Genomic DNA, 16,737 nt, shown 5'->3' with positions numbered 1-16,737 from the left:
AACTTTATTTCTGTTTGAGCGTATGGCCGATTAGAAACATGCATTTTTATGGAATGCTAATCATGTTTTCATTCAAGTAGGAGAATGACGCTAATTAGCAGTATTTCAAACGATTATAATAACGCATAAATCCCAGCCTCAGACTTTCTTGTGGGCTGCAACTAATGTGCAAGTATTATAGCGGTGGGGCAGGCAATGCTGATGTTAAAATCTCTAAATTATGCATTATCCCTGTGAGCCAGGTGAAATCATCAACGGTACAAAAATATGCTAACGGTGCTGTAGCCTTAGCAAAACACTGCTCGCGTTCTTCCAGAGAGAAAAGAGACAGAGACAGAGAGAGAAGAGGAGTTTGGGGAATAGAGATAGAAAATAATAATTTAATACAGCCAATGCAGTCAAATCAACCACTCTGTTACTGTTTGTTCGCTCTTTTTTTTTTTTTTTTTTTTCATTCAGGGTTAGTACACTTAAAAATGAAAATTCTGTCATTAATTACTTCCTCTTCTACTTAATGTCGTTCAACACCCGTAAAACCTCCGTTCATCTTGGAACACAAATGAAGATATTTTTGTTGAAATCCGATGGCTCAGAAAGGCCTCCATTGACCCATAATAAAGACCCATAAAGGCACTAAAGACGCCGTTACAAAGCCCATCTCACTACAGTGATTCTACAATAATTTTATGAAGCGACGACAATAGTTCTTGTGCGCAAAAAAAATAACGACTTATATAGTAAGGGGCTGAATTCAAAACAATGTTTTGAACGTTATGAATCATCCGGACCATGAATCGATACGCTGACTCATAACTGTCCGAATCTTTGTTTTGAATTCGGCCCATCACTATTTAAGTCGTTATTTTGTTTTGTTTTTGTGCACAAAAACTATTCTCGTTGCTTCATAAAATGATTGTAGAGTCACTGTAGTGAGATGGGCTTTGTAACGACGTCTTTAGTGCCTTTATGAATCTTGAGAGAGGACATGACATTGGTGTCAATGGAGGCCTTTCCGATCGGATTTCAACAAAAATATCTTCATTTGTGTTCCGAAGAATAAACGGAGGTCTCACGGGTGTCGAACGACCTTACAGGGTAAGCAATTAATCAGTGAATTTTCATTTTTGGGTGAACTAACCCTTTAAATGTTCATTCATTGGTTTGGTCATTCTTTCTTTCTTTGCAATGTGATTCTCACAAAAAAGATGAATGTTGGCAGCTATGAAGGTAAGAGGAAACAAAATAGTCTCAATAGGTCAAGTGGGATTTGCATAGAGCAAGACATGAATTGTGGAAAGGTGATTATGCTGTTCGATATCTCGCCTTGAAATCCTGAGCAGTATGAATTGAAACTATTCTCAGTGTTTGAAAGTAAGCCAATGGTTGCTGTATAAAGCTGGCCTGCAGGGGTTACTGACACCTCTCAGATTTCTCCCTAAAGAACAGGACCGTTTGCATAATCTTTCTATAGTATGTCAGAGAGTTGTGTTAGAGTGGAGACTAGCGCCTGAGGCCTGTTGCCAGAGAAATAATCTTCTAGCAAACCTGCACAGTGGAATAATAAGAGATTGGGGGTCCTCACATTTGTGGGAAAGACTGCGTATCTGCAATATCCTACATGCGATTATTTCTAATAATCAGAGTACGGTCTTAATCGCAGCAAGATGTCTACATGACAAGAGAAGAACTCTTCACTCCAGTTTACATGCAATTTTCATTATTCTGATTATTTGCTAATAAGTATGGTTATACTCAGATACTAAGATAGGCGTGTTACCGGCCATCGTTTTAATCTACTAAGAAATACATTTTTATGGACATCCTGGATATTATTATGAACATCGCAATGCCAGGTTTGCCCGCGGTCGCATTCTTCGCACCGTCTGGATGACAATACGCGCAGAGACAAGGCAAGCGATTTGGAGAAGAGAACACTTCAGAATAATGCCATGGAGTCATTCATGAAGTTGTGTGAAGAACACACACCATCCGTGTACGTCTGCGCACGTGGATTTGATCTAAGCAGTAATGATGTGATTAAGGTGTTTATCTCTATCTCAATATTGCCAAAATCCCATTGTAATTGCAATATGAATTTTATAACACTGATATTACTACAGTATATCTAAATGACTAGTTGGTGGTTGAGGAGATTCCCCCCTTCTATGTAAAGCGCTTTGAAAGAAACATCACTGATGTGCAGTTTGAGACAAAACAATACCACTGACATATTTTAAAGATAGTTCAGTGCAAGGTTCTTTCAGTTAAAACAACTCAAACATGCATTTTAGTCTGGGGCTAGCTTAAGGCCGCGTTTCCACCAAAGCTTTTTTAGGCAGCTAAAAATGCTAGGCGCTCTGCTGAAAACGTCTGGCTGTAAGCACTTGCGAGCGTTTTGGCAGAGTAGTTTTTTTTTTTAAGTCTTTGCTTATTATGATATGGAATATCCACTGAAATTTTACTAATATCTCATTTCACAGATAGTTTGGTTTTGTAATGATTCTATATAAAAATGCCGATACAATGTAAAGTATTTGCTCTGGCTCTAGTTTTAAATTATTGTTGACGTTGTACAAGCAGAATGTGTTTGTTGGGCGGTGTTGTATTTGTTCCTCCTTTGTGATTGGACGGCTGGGTGAAAAGTGACAGTGATGAGCGCTGCGTTTTACTCAAAGTTGAACATTCTTCAACTCATGAGGACCAGTAAAAAACGCTACAAGCTCAGCGCTTGAGCGTGAAATAATCGCTCAGCGCCTCGTTATGCACGTCGTTCTAAAAAACGCAGCACTCACATTAAAAACAGTTAAATACACCAGCCAGCCGTGTGAAAAAACGCTTCAGTGGACAAGATTTGTCTGTGATTTTTCTTATTTAAGCTCTGTTTAGTTAGGCTGGATTATGGTCATGTGCTACCACTCAAGTTGAGCTGTTTACCTTGACAAATTGGCAAAACTATCAAGGCCTTCGGAAAAGCATTGACAGGAACATTGCTCAAAGTTTACCAAACTCATTGCTCACAATTTGATATCTGACAGTAAATGTCCTGAAATGTATTGTTCAAGGCACTGAATTTCTTATAGTGCTTCAAAAGAGTCCAACAGCGCATTAAAGACAACAAAACTGTAGCACGCTAAACTCTTCTCAGAGAAGTTGTGTCTTCCACTATAGTCGTCTTCACTAATTGACCATCTTTCTCTTTTTCTATCCACCACCGCTTTGGTCTTCCTCTTCTACAGTATGTGTCCTTCATGTGTCTTCTTGGAGTTCACAGTCTTGAACATTTAACTTGCTGTTTCTTTATCTGAGGAGCACCAAATCGACACCTTCAATTCTGTTTTTCCAGCTTTCACTCCAGACTGAGGCATGAGAGAGCTCAAATGTATAATGCATGAAGCTGCACTGGCTTGTGGGTAGAACCTGGTGAGAACCGCTCCAGTACACCACCTCCTCTGCCCTACGATAAGGACTCGCATATTCCAGTCTTACATATTTATTGTTTTGGTTTATAGTCGAGTGGTTTGAGATTAATTATTTTTTGCACAGGAATCCATTATGTGCATTTCTACATGCTCTCAGCAGGCAAACATGGGTCTTTTCAAGTCAATACTGAATAGGGCACTCAGCATGATAGGCAATCACCTCAGATCAATACTAATGTTTTTAGAGACTTCGGGCAAGCTTTGTTCGAGAAAGAAACCGCTATTTAATTCAGTCAGAGTATATTTATTATCAGCATTAATTTATAGGCTCAGTACGTCTCATCCAACTGACTGCACCGTCTTTTCCGCTTCAGCTATTGTTTGAATAGCAGAGATACTGTGCAAAATGTCTCCTCAGACTTCAATTTCAAACGCTTTCTTCTTGGTTTTTAGGAGCCTATAAGACACAGCTCACCGAGTGCCTGTTCTAGCTCTTTTAAAAGCTTTGCCATGGAAGAATCCACACTTCATTTTCTAATTCAAGGTTCAATTTCTTGTAAAATCGCCATTTGACAGCAGCTCTCAGATCTAACGAACAGAAGCATTTTATTCTGCTCTGTAATATCAGCCCTCGGGACCAGTACTTCTTCCTCAAAGGCGGTTCAGAAGGACAGAACAACTCAAGCAAAGGTCAGATGATGTTAAAAGGAAGTCCATTCTTACCGTCCGCTCACTACAAAACACGCCACCAAGAAGATAAGGAGCACAATGCCACCGGCTATGGACACAGCAAGGATTGTGGACTGGTTAGGGTCCCCAATGGCCAGCATATCTGAAGAGGGAGAAAGAGAAGAAGAGACACATTTGTGTCAATGTTAACCCTCATGTTCTGCTGAGATTGATTCTATTTCCGTTTGGTCTCAGAGAGCTCAATGAGTTCCTTTGACCTAATCAAAACCCACAAGAAAGATACTCAGGCATGAGATCATTTTTCAAAAAGTTGACTTTTTGCAGTACAGTGATGTTGGTTGTGAAAATAAATAATTGTGTTTATTCATATTTTATAGCAATGTTACATCTTTCATGGAGAACCTTTGACCATATTATCATCAAGTATGTGGTCACACCCCAAAGAGGGTTAGAAATGTAGCTTCCATGTCAAACAAAAAACAAACAAAAAAACAAACGGAACCAGCTGCATTTGCCCACTTAATATGTAGGCGAAGACGGGAGTCAATTTTCTAATTTACGCATGACATCCAAATAGGTATGTTAACAGAGGGAATAACAGGCCCGGTTTGAAAGTTTCACGGCGAGTATATGGATTTTATGCTGCCGCAATCGACTCATTACTCAAAACAAATACATCATTTATCAAGCCCGACAACGCATGAGTAACCGCCTCTTTCAGGAAAATGAATATCTCCAGCTACAGGAATTGATTTAGAATTCCACTCAACTTCATTCAACAATCTCCGTTATGCACCACATACAGAAAGAGATCGCAACTCACTGAGACAGGAACAGATGCACGAAATCAGCTAAGCAATATGCTAAATATGAATTTCTCACAGCTATATGATCGTACCAAGATTTTTATTTGTTGACAGGGACAGTGGGAGACATGACAGGAAAGGACAGAGAACAGAAAGCAAATGATGTGGAGAACAGAAGGAACAGGATTAGGAAAAGAGACAAGCAGGATTCAAGTCACACCCATGTGTATGTATGTACGTATATATATATATATATATATATATATATATATATATATATATATATATATATATATATATATATATATATATATATATATATATATATATATATATATATATATATATATATATATATATGTATACGTACATACTGTACATATATATATTTTATTGATAATTGATAATTTTATAATTGAAATACTCTATAATAAAAACTGAATGTAAACTGGAGTGAAGAGTTCTTCTCGGCATGTAAAAACATCTCAAAATATTTGGGACGTTTACCACTGTAGCATCCCATCTTCTTTGAATAATAGTCTGCAACAACTGGGGACTGAGGAGACAATTTGCTCAGGTTTAGGAATAGGAATGCTCAACTGTCTTAAGTCTTCTTTGTCGCATCTGATGTGCCAAATGTTTTCTATTTATGAAAAATCTTTACTGCAGGCTGGCCATTTCAGTACCCGGATCCTTCTTCTACACAGCCATAATGCTGTAATTGATGCAGTATGTGATCTGGCATTGTCAGCAGCCATATCACCCTGTAGCCCAAGACTGGTTTCCCACTGAAGCTAAGCAGGGCCGAGCCTGGTCAGTACCTGGATGGGAGACCAACTGGGAAAACCAGGTAGCTGCTGGTAGAGGTGCACCCCAGTATAGTGATGGGGACACTGTACTGTCAAAGAGCACCGTCCTTCGGATGAGACGTTAAACCGAGGTCCCGACTCTCTGTGGTCGTTAAAAATCCCAGGATGTCCTTCGATAAAGATTAGGGGTGTACCCCGGCATCCTGGCCAAATTTGCCCACTAGCCTCTGTCCATCATGGCCTCCTAATCTTCCCCCTATCCTGATTGGCTTAATCACTCGGTCTCCTCTCCACCAATCAGCTGGTGTGAGCGTTCTGGCGCAATATGGCTGCCATCGCATCATCCAAGTGGATGCTGCACATTGGTGGTGGTTGAGGAGTTCCCCCCTTCTATGTAAAGCGCTTTGAGTGCCTAGAAATTGCTATATAAATGTAATGAATTATTGTCATGTTGGAAAATGCAAGGTCTTCCCTGAAAGAGACGACGTCTGGATGGGAACATATGTTGTTCTAGAACTTGGATATATCTTTTAGCGTTGATGGTGCCTTTACAGATGTGTAAGCTGCATGCACTCATGCAACCCCATACCATCAAAGATGCAGGCTTCTGAACTGAGCGCTTATAACACCTTGGGTTGTCCTTGTCCTTTTTAGTCCGGATGACATGGCATCCCAGTTTTCCACAAAGTACTTCAAATTTTGATTCGTCTGACCACAGAATCGTTTTCCACTTTTTCCATTTTAAATGAGCCTTGGCCCAGAGAAAACGCCTGTGCTTCGGGATCATGTTTAGATATGACTTCTTTTTTGACCTATAGAGTTTTAGCCTATTAATGTTTTCTGGAATGTTTTCTGTATATATATGTATATCAAATAGATTAATCGCGATTAATCACATCCAAAATAAAAGTTTGTGTATACATACCGGGATGTGTATACTGTGTATAATTTTCATGTATATAAAAAATACATGAACACACACACACACACACACACACACACACACACACACACACACACACACACACACACGCACGCACGAACGCACATACACGCACGCACACACACACACACATGTATATATTTAAGAAAGGTTTGTTATATTTATTTATAAAATGTATTTATATATAATAAATAAATGTCCATAAATAAATATATACTGTACAGTATACACATGCAAATATATCTTAACGTATCTGTGTGTATTCAAATATAAATTTTATATAGTACACACATACGTATTATGTAAACATAAAGTTTTATTTTAGTTGTGATTTTGAATTATATTGAAAACTAGAAAAACTGGAAACCTTCACAACTAAACTGCATCACACATGAAAAGGCCACCAGATATCAATAATGCTAAATATCAATAGATATCAATACATGCAGATTCATTTAGCCTACTACATATATTACAATTACAGAACTCTGTAATAATTGCTAAAAAACTTAAACTAAAAATGATAGATTGAACATTTAAAAGAATAATGAATTGAAAATATATGTTTAAAATAAAATAAATAAAAACAAACTTAAAAATGCTAACCAATGGTTCCATAAAGGGATTTTAGAGAAATATGTTTCTACATTATCAGGCTCAATGCATATGCTGCTTACAGTACTGTATGTTCTGCTCTGATGTGTATCGTATGAACTAATGCACACGGTGTAAGCGGTTTATCAATGTCACCATGAGCCGAAGGCTTAAGCATTTCTTATATAATTAAAAGAGCAATTATACTGGACTCTGTTAACTTTCAGCTTGGCAGATCAGGTCTGCTGAGCTCTGTGATATCCTTCCAGAGACGCTCGCTGGGCCGTAACGTGCTTTAAATGAGGCGCATATACCACAAGGTCTCTGTGTTTACCGTATGCCCCAGAGCCTTTTAAAATGTGCCACCATTCTTTGATCTCCATCAAAGGAACACAGGTCAGCTCAACACAGCTTCGTTTGTCCTCATGAGACACCGGCGACACACACATGCTCACCTCCCAGGGAGCATAAGCAGGAGGTTTGGTAAATAACTCACACACCAGTTCACCATATTAAACCCAGAGAAGTGCCCTGAAACCCCAGCATCTGCTCAACAATGGAATGAGTATACAGAAAGACACTGGTGTATGGGTGTGGGATGCCATTATGAGTTTTTTTTACATTGGAAATTATGTTTTTGAGCACAAAATCAGCACCAAGGATCAACACTGAAAACTGGATTAGTGGCTGCTGAAAATTCAGCTTTGCCAACACAGGAATAAATTACATTTTATACAAATATATTAGGGCTACAATATTGAAGAAAAAAAAATCTGACATTGCAATATTTTTGTTTTTATGCTATGTATATTGCGATATGAAAACAATTTCTTGCAGATGACTTGTACAGAAAAAATACTGTTTAATAAAAATGACTATTTATATAAAAACAATTCTATTTGGAAAAAATATATATTATTTTATAATAATTGTGGTGATTTTGTAAATAATAATAAAGTAAAAGAAAGTAAAAGCAAAAAATATAAGCATTGCAAAGTATGACAGATCAATAGAACAAATATTAAATAATATATATATAGAACAAATATACAAATTAAATAAGCAGTGCTTTATGTTTTGCAGGCAAGTCTAACAGCATTCAAACATAGAAATGGAATAATCAAATCTAAAATAACACTGCAGTCTTCACTGTACAAAGTACATATTAATCTTTGTTAAAGCTACAAAAGTGGTTTTCTCTTTGTATGTTGTGGTTTGAATAGCATTAATGACACAAACAGCAGCAGGGATATTAGGCTGCTGTCACTTTAAGAGGCTTTCAGATCCGCGTCATGTTCGGCAGAGGCAGGTCTTAAAGTGACAGCAGCGTCTAATGCTGTCTGCCATTAATGTTAATCAAAGACCAAAAGTAACAGAGGCAATTGTAGCTTTAATAAGCATTAACCCTTTAGGTGCCAAATGTTTTTTTCCTAAAACGTTCGATTTTGACATCTTAATTTCAAAAGGCTATATTTTAAAAGTGATACAAGATAGAGGCTTTGTGTAAATTGGAGACGTATTAAGGAAGACCCAAAGTTTATGTAGGGATTACATTTCCCCATCTAATTTGCATATTATGACGTCATATGGCGGTGTCCATCTTGGATTATAACATTTTCATGAAAAATCACATGTTTAAATAATAAAATGCAGCACTCGAAATTTCCCAAAATGTCCCTCACCTACTGTATGCTATATTGCACAATACTGAATGCTCAGTAAACAAACTGTAAAATAATTACTAATAAATGGCAGAAACAAACCGAATGCATGTCGCGGTTGGCCTTTTGCTGTAACGATTTTCTATTTAGTGCATACCAGGAGGCCCTTTGATTCCATGTATGGGGCACATATATATTATTTATTATTAACTATATTTAATTTACAATGTATACAGTTAAGACTGTAAAAGTGTTTGTTAACTTTATTCAGTTTCTGTATATTGACAGTATATGTTAAATTAAAATCTGTTCTTTTTTAAAGCCTAGTAAATGTTGATTGCCTATCATTCATATAAAACAAATAAAATGTTTAAAATAATATAATAATTTCATAGAGACATCAGTAGCTGTATTAAAATAAGTGATACTGGCCTACATCCATACAAATATACACATGTTTAAAATATACTATATTGTAATAGTATTTCATAGTGTTTTTGTTTTGTTTTATTTTAGATCAAATACATGTAGCGCTGGTGAGCATAAGAGACTTCTTTCAAAAAAATGTGAATAAAATCCCTAAACTTTTGACTGGAACTACACAAACTTTAAAGATGTCTATATCAATAAATAACTAAAACGATTGCATTGACACAGAGAAAAGGCATAATAAAGATATTACAAAAAAAGGAGCAAAATTTTCCAACATAACATCACTATTATGCTATTAGCGCTGGTTTGCGGTGGGCTCCCCGAAGATTTGCGGTATGCCACTAATGAACTCTCAACAGAGTGGATCAAAGAAAGGGAATACGTCCCAGAAAGGAAGAAGAAAAATGAAACCGTTAAGAACAGATTAAAAACATTACCTTCGTGACTGGTCTCCAGCTCTATCTCTCCACCGTAGCTGCCGTAGCCTCCATCAGTGCGCGCCCTCACTCTGAACACATAGGTGGTGCCCGGCTTCAGGCCCTCCACTGTCATCATGTGGGCTTTGGTTTTCAGAACCGTGTAGTTCTGGTCTCTTTGGTTCTGGAACAGAAAAAACACAACAACGTTCACATTCACTCACAGTGAAAATGTTCTGTTTGGTTGGATTTAAAGATAGAGGACAGAAAATGATGGTACATCTAGACTTGTGCAGCATTCCTGTCCAAATGTAATGGTAATTTGGAAAATGTTACTAAAACTTAGACCACCGTTTCAAAGTTTGAGGTTGGTATAAATTGTTTTTGAAAGAAAGTGTTATTATGCTCACCAAGGCTGCATTTATTTAATCAAAATAACTGTTTTCTATTTTAATATATTTTAAAATGTAATAATTTTTGTGATGGCAAAGCTGAATTGTATGTCTTCAGTCACATGATCCTTCCGAAATCATTCGAATATGATGAAAACAGTTGTGCTAATTAATGAAATACATATTTTGCAACAATTCTATGCATCTTAGCAGAACAAAAGAAATCTTACTGACCCCAAATTATAAAAGTTTCAACAAGCCTTCTTACTGTGATGCTATGCAAACAATGTTAACAATCCAGTCTGTAATATACTTGTTAAAGCTTTTTAAAGTAAACGGCAGGGTGTCAGTGTTGAATTTCATGTCTGTGCAGTAAAACAGAACATAAGAGGATTAATGAAGGGTATTATTTCAGCAGCATGTTAACACTATAGCCAGCAGGCGTCATATTTCGAGTCATTTTAGAGAGGCAGATGCTGGGGTGCTAACAGACCAGGCCAGGGCTTTAATTTACACTGTTTGACATGCTTATTGGTGTGATTATAGTTACATAAGTCAGACATCTGCAGTGGTGTGTGAATGTGAGTCTATGAATTCGGTGTGTTGATTAATAGTTATTACCTAAACTGCTAGCTAACATTTCACATGCATATTGTACACAAAAATGGCTGAAATCGCTAGTTTGGATATGATTGGCTGACTTTGTCTTACAGTCTGTAGTCTGAATAACCATTTCATTTACATTTTGCTGATGTGTTTATCTTAAGCTACTTGCATTCAAGGTATTCATGTCTAAAAAAAGGCTATGCGAATCTAAAAATGACTGATATAATCTTATAAATTGATAATCTAAACCTAGAATTTGATATTGAAATGGATGTATCTGAGAAATCAGCTACTAGTCACTGAATCAGACCAGCACTGCTGCCAAAACACCCCTTCAAAACGAAATATTTCCCCCCCCCCAAAAAAACTAAAGAGCATTCTGTAAACCAAATGGGTTCTGGGAAAGACTTGGTCCCTGTCCACCACGCCCAAAATGAACAAGGGCAGAGCAGGTTTGTGTGTGAAAGCGTGGGACCATTCCAGTTCCAACAAACACAGCATGAACCACGCGATCTCCAATGCCAGACACCCATCCTGGCATTCAGTCTGAGCTGACATCCCATAATCACACAGCAACCAGCATGTGTGCCAGACTAGACTGGGTCAAACGATTGCATCTGTGCAGGATTGATGTATAAAAAACCTTTTGCAAGTCAACAGACAATCTGCTTTGAATGGTTAAGAAAAGCTCTTAGAGGTGATGTATTTAATTGATGAAAAATGAAAATTAGGAATAGAAGTGATAAACTATTTTCTATTTTATTTTATGTATTAAATAAATAAATAAATAAATAAATAAAAAAAAATAAAAAAAAATAAATATATATATATATATATATATATATATATATATATATATATATATATATAATATTTATATATATATATATATATATATATATATATATATATATATATATATATATATATATATTTTTTTTTTTTTTTTTTTTTTTTTTCCTCAGTTGCTTTGCATTTCTCGAATCAAACTCACAATTTGCAAAACAGTAAGTGCATTTCTCAAAACAATTTGTACAAATAGCAAAACACCATGGATAACCTGCAAAAGCCGTTCTCTTACTCAAAATCCTTAGTTCATCTCTCAAAAGTAAATATCTGTGTCAATGAACATGTCAGTGCCATCAGAATGACAAGTCCATGTGTCATTGTGTACGGATAAGACAGTCAAATTGTTTAGTCATGTTGTCAATTTAACAGTTTACTCTGGAGAAATGTTCTGATGGAAACTATGGCTAAAGTTTTGATGACAATTATTGTCAGTTGTAAGTTACATTTGAGTGTACACCCGTGTGAGTGTAATTGCAAGAGAATGGAAAAGATTTAAATTTACACTCTTACTGTTTGTAATGTATTTTATTGACAGAACATGCCATTGAGATACACAGATGAAAAGACAGCACTGAATAGCACACAAAAAAACCTAAAGAAGCAATGTGAACATAGGAAAAACTACATGCGGTGCTGTAAAAAAAAAGTATATATGTATACCTATATAAAATACCTAGGGCGGGGACTTTAACACGTTAATTAAAATTAATTAATTACGGGACTTTAACGCGTTAATTAATTACGCAAAAAAAAAAAAAAAAAAAATTTAACCACGCTTATTTTTGCACCGTGGAACGTTTTTCAATGAATGACTTTCGATGGACTGATTATACTGGAACACCAACCAGTGCTCACGAGTCACGACAACAACAAACCATAGTGAACATGAACGAAGAAGCTGATGAGACCGCTTTGCTTGGCCCCGTGGATGGGAAATTTTGTTTTAAAAAACGAAAGGATGGAAGCTTCGACAAGAGCATGGTTGTGTGCAAGCTATACAACAAGGAATTTGCGTATCACCGCAGCACATCGAGCCTCAAATATCACAAATATGCTTTTGCTACACTTAATGGCAAACATTGCGCTGGTCTGCTGGACTGAAATAAATAAACAATATTTTGGTGATTAAGCTTATGTAGTCAGTCATTATTCAATGGTATACTAAAAATCCATGTGAAATTTTACTTCTCATTGTTCTCAGGTCAAATATTTAAATGCAATTAAAATGCGATTAATTTCGATTAATTAATTACAAAGCCTCTAATTAATTAGATTAATTTTTTAATCGAGTCCCGGCCCTAATAATAACATTAAAATAAATAAATAGACAGACAGACAGACAGACAGACAGACAGACAGACAGACAGACAGAGAGAGAGAGAGAGAGAGAGAGAGAGAGAGAGAGAGAGAGAGAGAGAGAGAGAGAGAGAGAGAGAGAGAGGGAGGGAGGGAGGGAGGGAGGGAGGGAGGGAGGGAGGGAGGGATGGATGGATGGATGGATGGATGGATGGATGGATGGATGGATGGATGGATGGATGGATGGATGGATGGATAGATAGATAGATAGATAGATAGATAGATAGATAGATAGATAGATAGATAGATAGATAGATAGATAGATAGATAGATAGATAGATAGATAGATAGATAGATAGATAGATAAATATTGGTATTCATTTCTGGATTATAGCTCTATCCCACAAAGCCTTGATTTTATTACTTAATAACTGTGTGCATATTCTCCTTTAGTCTGGATGTGTGTGTGTGAGTATACAGGTGTGCTACTGTGAAGCTATTCTCTTTGATCGGTGACGTCAGCCCTGGTTTCATTCTCCCTTTATAATTAAAAAGCTATGCGTATGTGTGAGCAGTCGGCTGTGGCGTACTACTGGTCTACTGATTGCTTTCATTCCCAAAGGCACGATGATGCTTCAGCCCTCAATTACACATGTTAGGGCTGCCTGGACAACTGCAATCGTTACAGCATTTAATGGAGGTCAAAGAAGCATGTGTGTAATCTGTGTATGAGGATGAGAAGTCAGCTTGTTAGAGTTGAGCTGATGTAAATAAAAGAGGAGAGAAGAAGAGGAGAGGAGATTATATGTACCTTCTCATAGTAGATGACTTCATATTCCACTATGACTCCGTTTGGTCTGTCGGGTCCCTGCCAGGCCAGTGTGATGCTGTCTTTACTTTTTCTCTCTTTCAGGATCACATTTACTGCAAACAGAGTGAGACAGAGAGACAATGAGAGAGAAGAGCCATAATGAGATGGTAAAATGGTCTAGTAGTCAAGACCACCACAGTTCAATCGCAGCATTCTGACCCACATGGTTTAATTCCAGTTACACTTCTATTGATAAAAAAGAAAATCCCTGAGAGCTCAAGGTCTTCTTACACACTCGGGAGTGCTTTACACACATACACACAGGTGCTGGGAAATCTTTTTCCAAAGAGAGACAAAGGGGAGCCACACAACAGCAGGTAATTACACTCACTAGTCTAACACCTTCTCTCTCTCTTTCTCTCTTTCTCTCTCTCTCTCTCTCTCTCTCTCTCTCTCTCTCTCTCTCTCTCTCTCTCTCTCTCTCTCTCTCTCTCTCTCTCTCTCTCTCTCTACAGCAGGACGGATAGAGAAAGAGATTGAGAAGGGGGGGTTGGGCAAAAGAGACAGCGGTCTGATATTTGGTCAGATGGTTGGAGGTAAATTCTCCTGGTGTCCTTCACCTCTCCTGTGCTCGGAGATCTGTGAACATCCTTCAAAATTACACCAGAAATACAACTGTACACACACACATTGTGTGTTCATGTTTTATGGGGACTTTCCATAGACATAAAGGGCCCTATTATACGCCCGGCGCAATGCGGCGGCAGGTGCGACGCAAGTGTTTTTTGCAAGTTTCAACCTGATGCAGTTATCATCTTCATGTCCTACGCCACGTTTTTTTAAATAGCAAATGCATTTGCACTTATTTGTGCGACCACTGTCGTGCTGGTCTGGAAACAAGGTGTGTTCAGGCACATTGTTGGTTGGTTGCTATTTGAGGCAACTGAAAAGGACTGCGCTATTGACTGTAGACCAGGTTTTTGTTGGTCAATGGCGGTCGTTTTCAGTTGCCTCAAAATGGCAACCCTCCGCAATATTTTTTTTTGTCATTTAAAGAGTGCGTTAGTTATATGTGCCTATAAGCGGATGTAAAAATATTATTTTTTATATTATTATTGCGTAAATAAATATAAAAATGCCTATATGTGTGTGTGTGTGTGTGTGTGTGTGTGTGTGTGTGTGTGTGTGTGTGTGTGTGTGTGTGTGTGTGTGTGTCATAATGAATAGTCATTACAATGTATCAAAATTAGCCTACCTATTTGCAGTAATTACGATTTATTGCACATTATGCCCAAAACACACATTTTTCATTAAGAGAATAGGGACAGCCCTTACAAACCATGCGCTGGGTGCGCTGACCATCTTTTCTGTCATTAAAATAGCAAAAGTGGATTCAGACACGGCCTCAGTGCGTTGTGTGCTTTAGACCATGCGCTTAGAACGTTAAAATAGGGCCCAGTGATTTTTATACAGTAAGAACCCCAAACCTACCATTCCAAAAACGTTGACTCATAAGCTGTTTTCCTTATGGGGACCAAAAAAATGTCCCAACACGTACAAGGAATTTGGATATTGCCATCTTTGTGGGGGCTTTTCTGTGAATGGACTTTTCTGTGATTGATGGATCTGGTAATTATTTTTATTATGGATAATAAATGATTTACAGAGATTACACTCACAAATACACAGCCATTCAAAAGTTTGGGGTCAGATTTGTATTTCTTTTAAAGAACTTAGTATTTCTATTCAGAAAGGATGCATTAATTGATTAAAAGTTACAGTACATTTATATTTTACATAAATGCTGTCATTTAAAATGTTAAATTCATTAAAGAATCCTGGGGAAAAAAATGGAATATTCAGCAGCACATCTGTTTTCTACTTAGACAATAATAAGAAATGTTCCTTGAGCATCAGATCAGCATATTGTAATGTTTTCTGAAGGATTGTGACACTGGAGTAATGATACGGAGTAAATTCAGCTTTGCCATCACACTAATAAATTTAAATTTTAAATATATTAAAATATTTGTACAGTGAAATAATATTTCACAATATTTTATTGGGTTTTATTTCAACTGTTCAAATGGTTGAAAGGTAGTGTATATACTTTTAATGTCTAAAATATTTAGTACTTATCAATAATATAAATATGTTTTTTTTGGTTTTATTTTTTTGTTTTGTTTTACGTGCATTTTTATAATAATATATTTCTGATTCTTTATAGGGTTCTTGCTTGAGGTTCTTTGTGGTATAGTTATTTAACATTAAAACTACAGTACTTAGTTGTCTAAAGAACTAGAAAGTACCAACTAAAATAAATAAATTAAAACACCTTGCTTGTGGCATTTAACAAAGTTTCTTCCATTGCATGAGTCCATATGTAAGTTTTATTCTTAAAGGGTTACTTCAGCGATTAGCATATGGCTTTGTATCAGTAGAAACCCTGGAGAATATTCAAATTATTGTGCTTTCCCCCCTCATATCTCCCTGAGACGAGAGATTTATGCATTTTATTTCTGGAAAAATTCCTCCTATGATGCAAAATGACGATTTTTGCATCATAGGAGGAATGTTTGCCCAAAGGCTAAAGACTACAGCCAGCAGAGGGAGCCATTTCCGCATGTTTTGAATCTGCGCATGGGGGATGGGAGATTACACTCAGCTGGCAGAGAGAGCTCAGCTTGCAGACAGGATCATTTAAACGGAGCTATGGTGAGCAATGTAAGTCTTTTAACTTCTCAAATTCATTTCTATGAAAGTTAAGCTTGCAAAGGCATGAACTGAAACGCGTGCCAGACTGAACTGGCGTTGTGAATGTATGCCGCGAATGTAGTCGCGATTACCTCAGCTCTCATCACTCCTGCAGTTAGTGCTCAGGGCTGTGACACTCGCGCGGTGACTCACTCATTATATTGAACAGACACGTTCAGTTTTTAATTATAGTGTCTCCTCTAACTCAGTCACAGTAATGAAGTTGGTGGTGTTGGGAATGGCCTCACAGGGCAGCGAA

The 16,737-nt window shown here is 37.1% G+C and overlaps 1 protein-coding gene across 1 annotated transcript in view; it reads right to left on the bottom strand.

Moving 5' to 3' along the window:
* The window catches only part of epha4b (eph receptor A4b), a 182,162-nt gene that overhangs the window by 65,113 nt on the left and 100,312 nt on the right, over nt 1-16,737 (bottom strand). Inside the window, exons 6-8 of the mRNA XM_067452466.1 lie at nt 13,725-13,837; nt 9,792-9,954; nt 4,143-4,251 (exon numbers count right to left, since the gene is read on the bottom strand). Of these exons, the coding sequence (XP_067308567.1) occupies nt 4,143-4,251; nt 9,792-9,954; nt 13,725-13,837 (385 nt within the window). The remainder of the gene's footprint in view (nt 1-4,142; nt 4,252-9,791; nt 9,955-13,724; nt 13,838-16,737) is intronic.

Source organism: Pseudorasbora parva, chromosome 9 (assembly GCF_024679245.1).
Source record: "Pseudorasbora parva isolate DD20220531a chromosome 9, ASM2467924v1, whole genome shotgun sequence".
Taxonomy (NCBI): Eukaryota; Metazoa; Chordata; class Actinopteri; order Cypriniformes; family Gobionidae; genus Pseudorasbora; species Pseudorasbora parva.
Note: the sequence above shows the minus strand (reverse complement) of the source record. Positions and strands in the feature narration are given on the sequence as shown.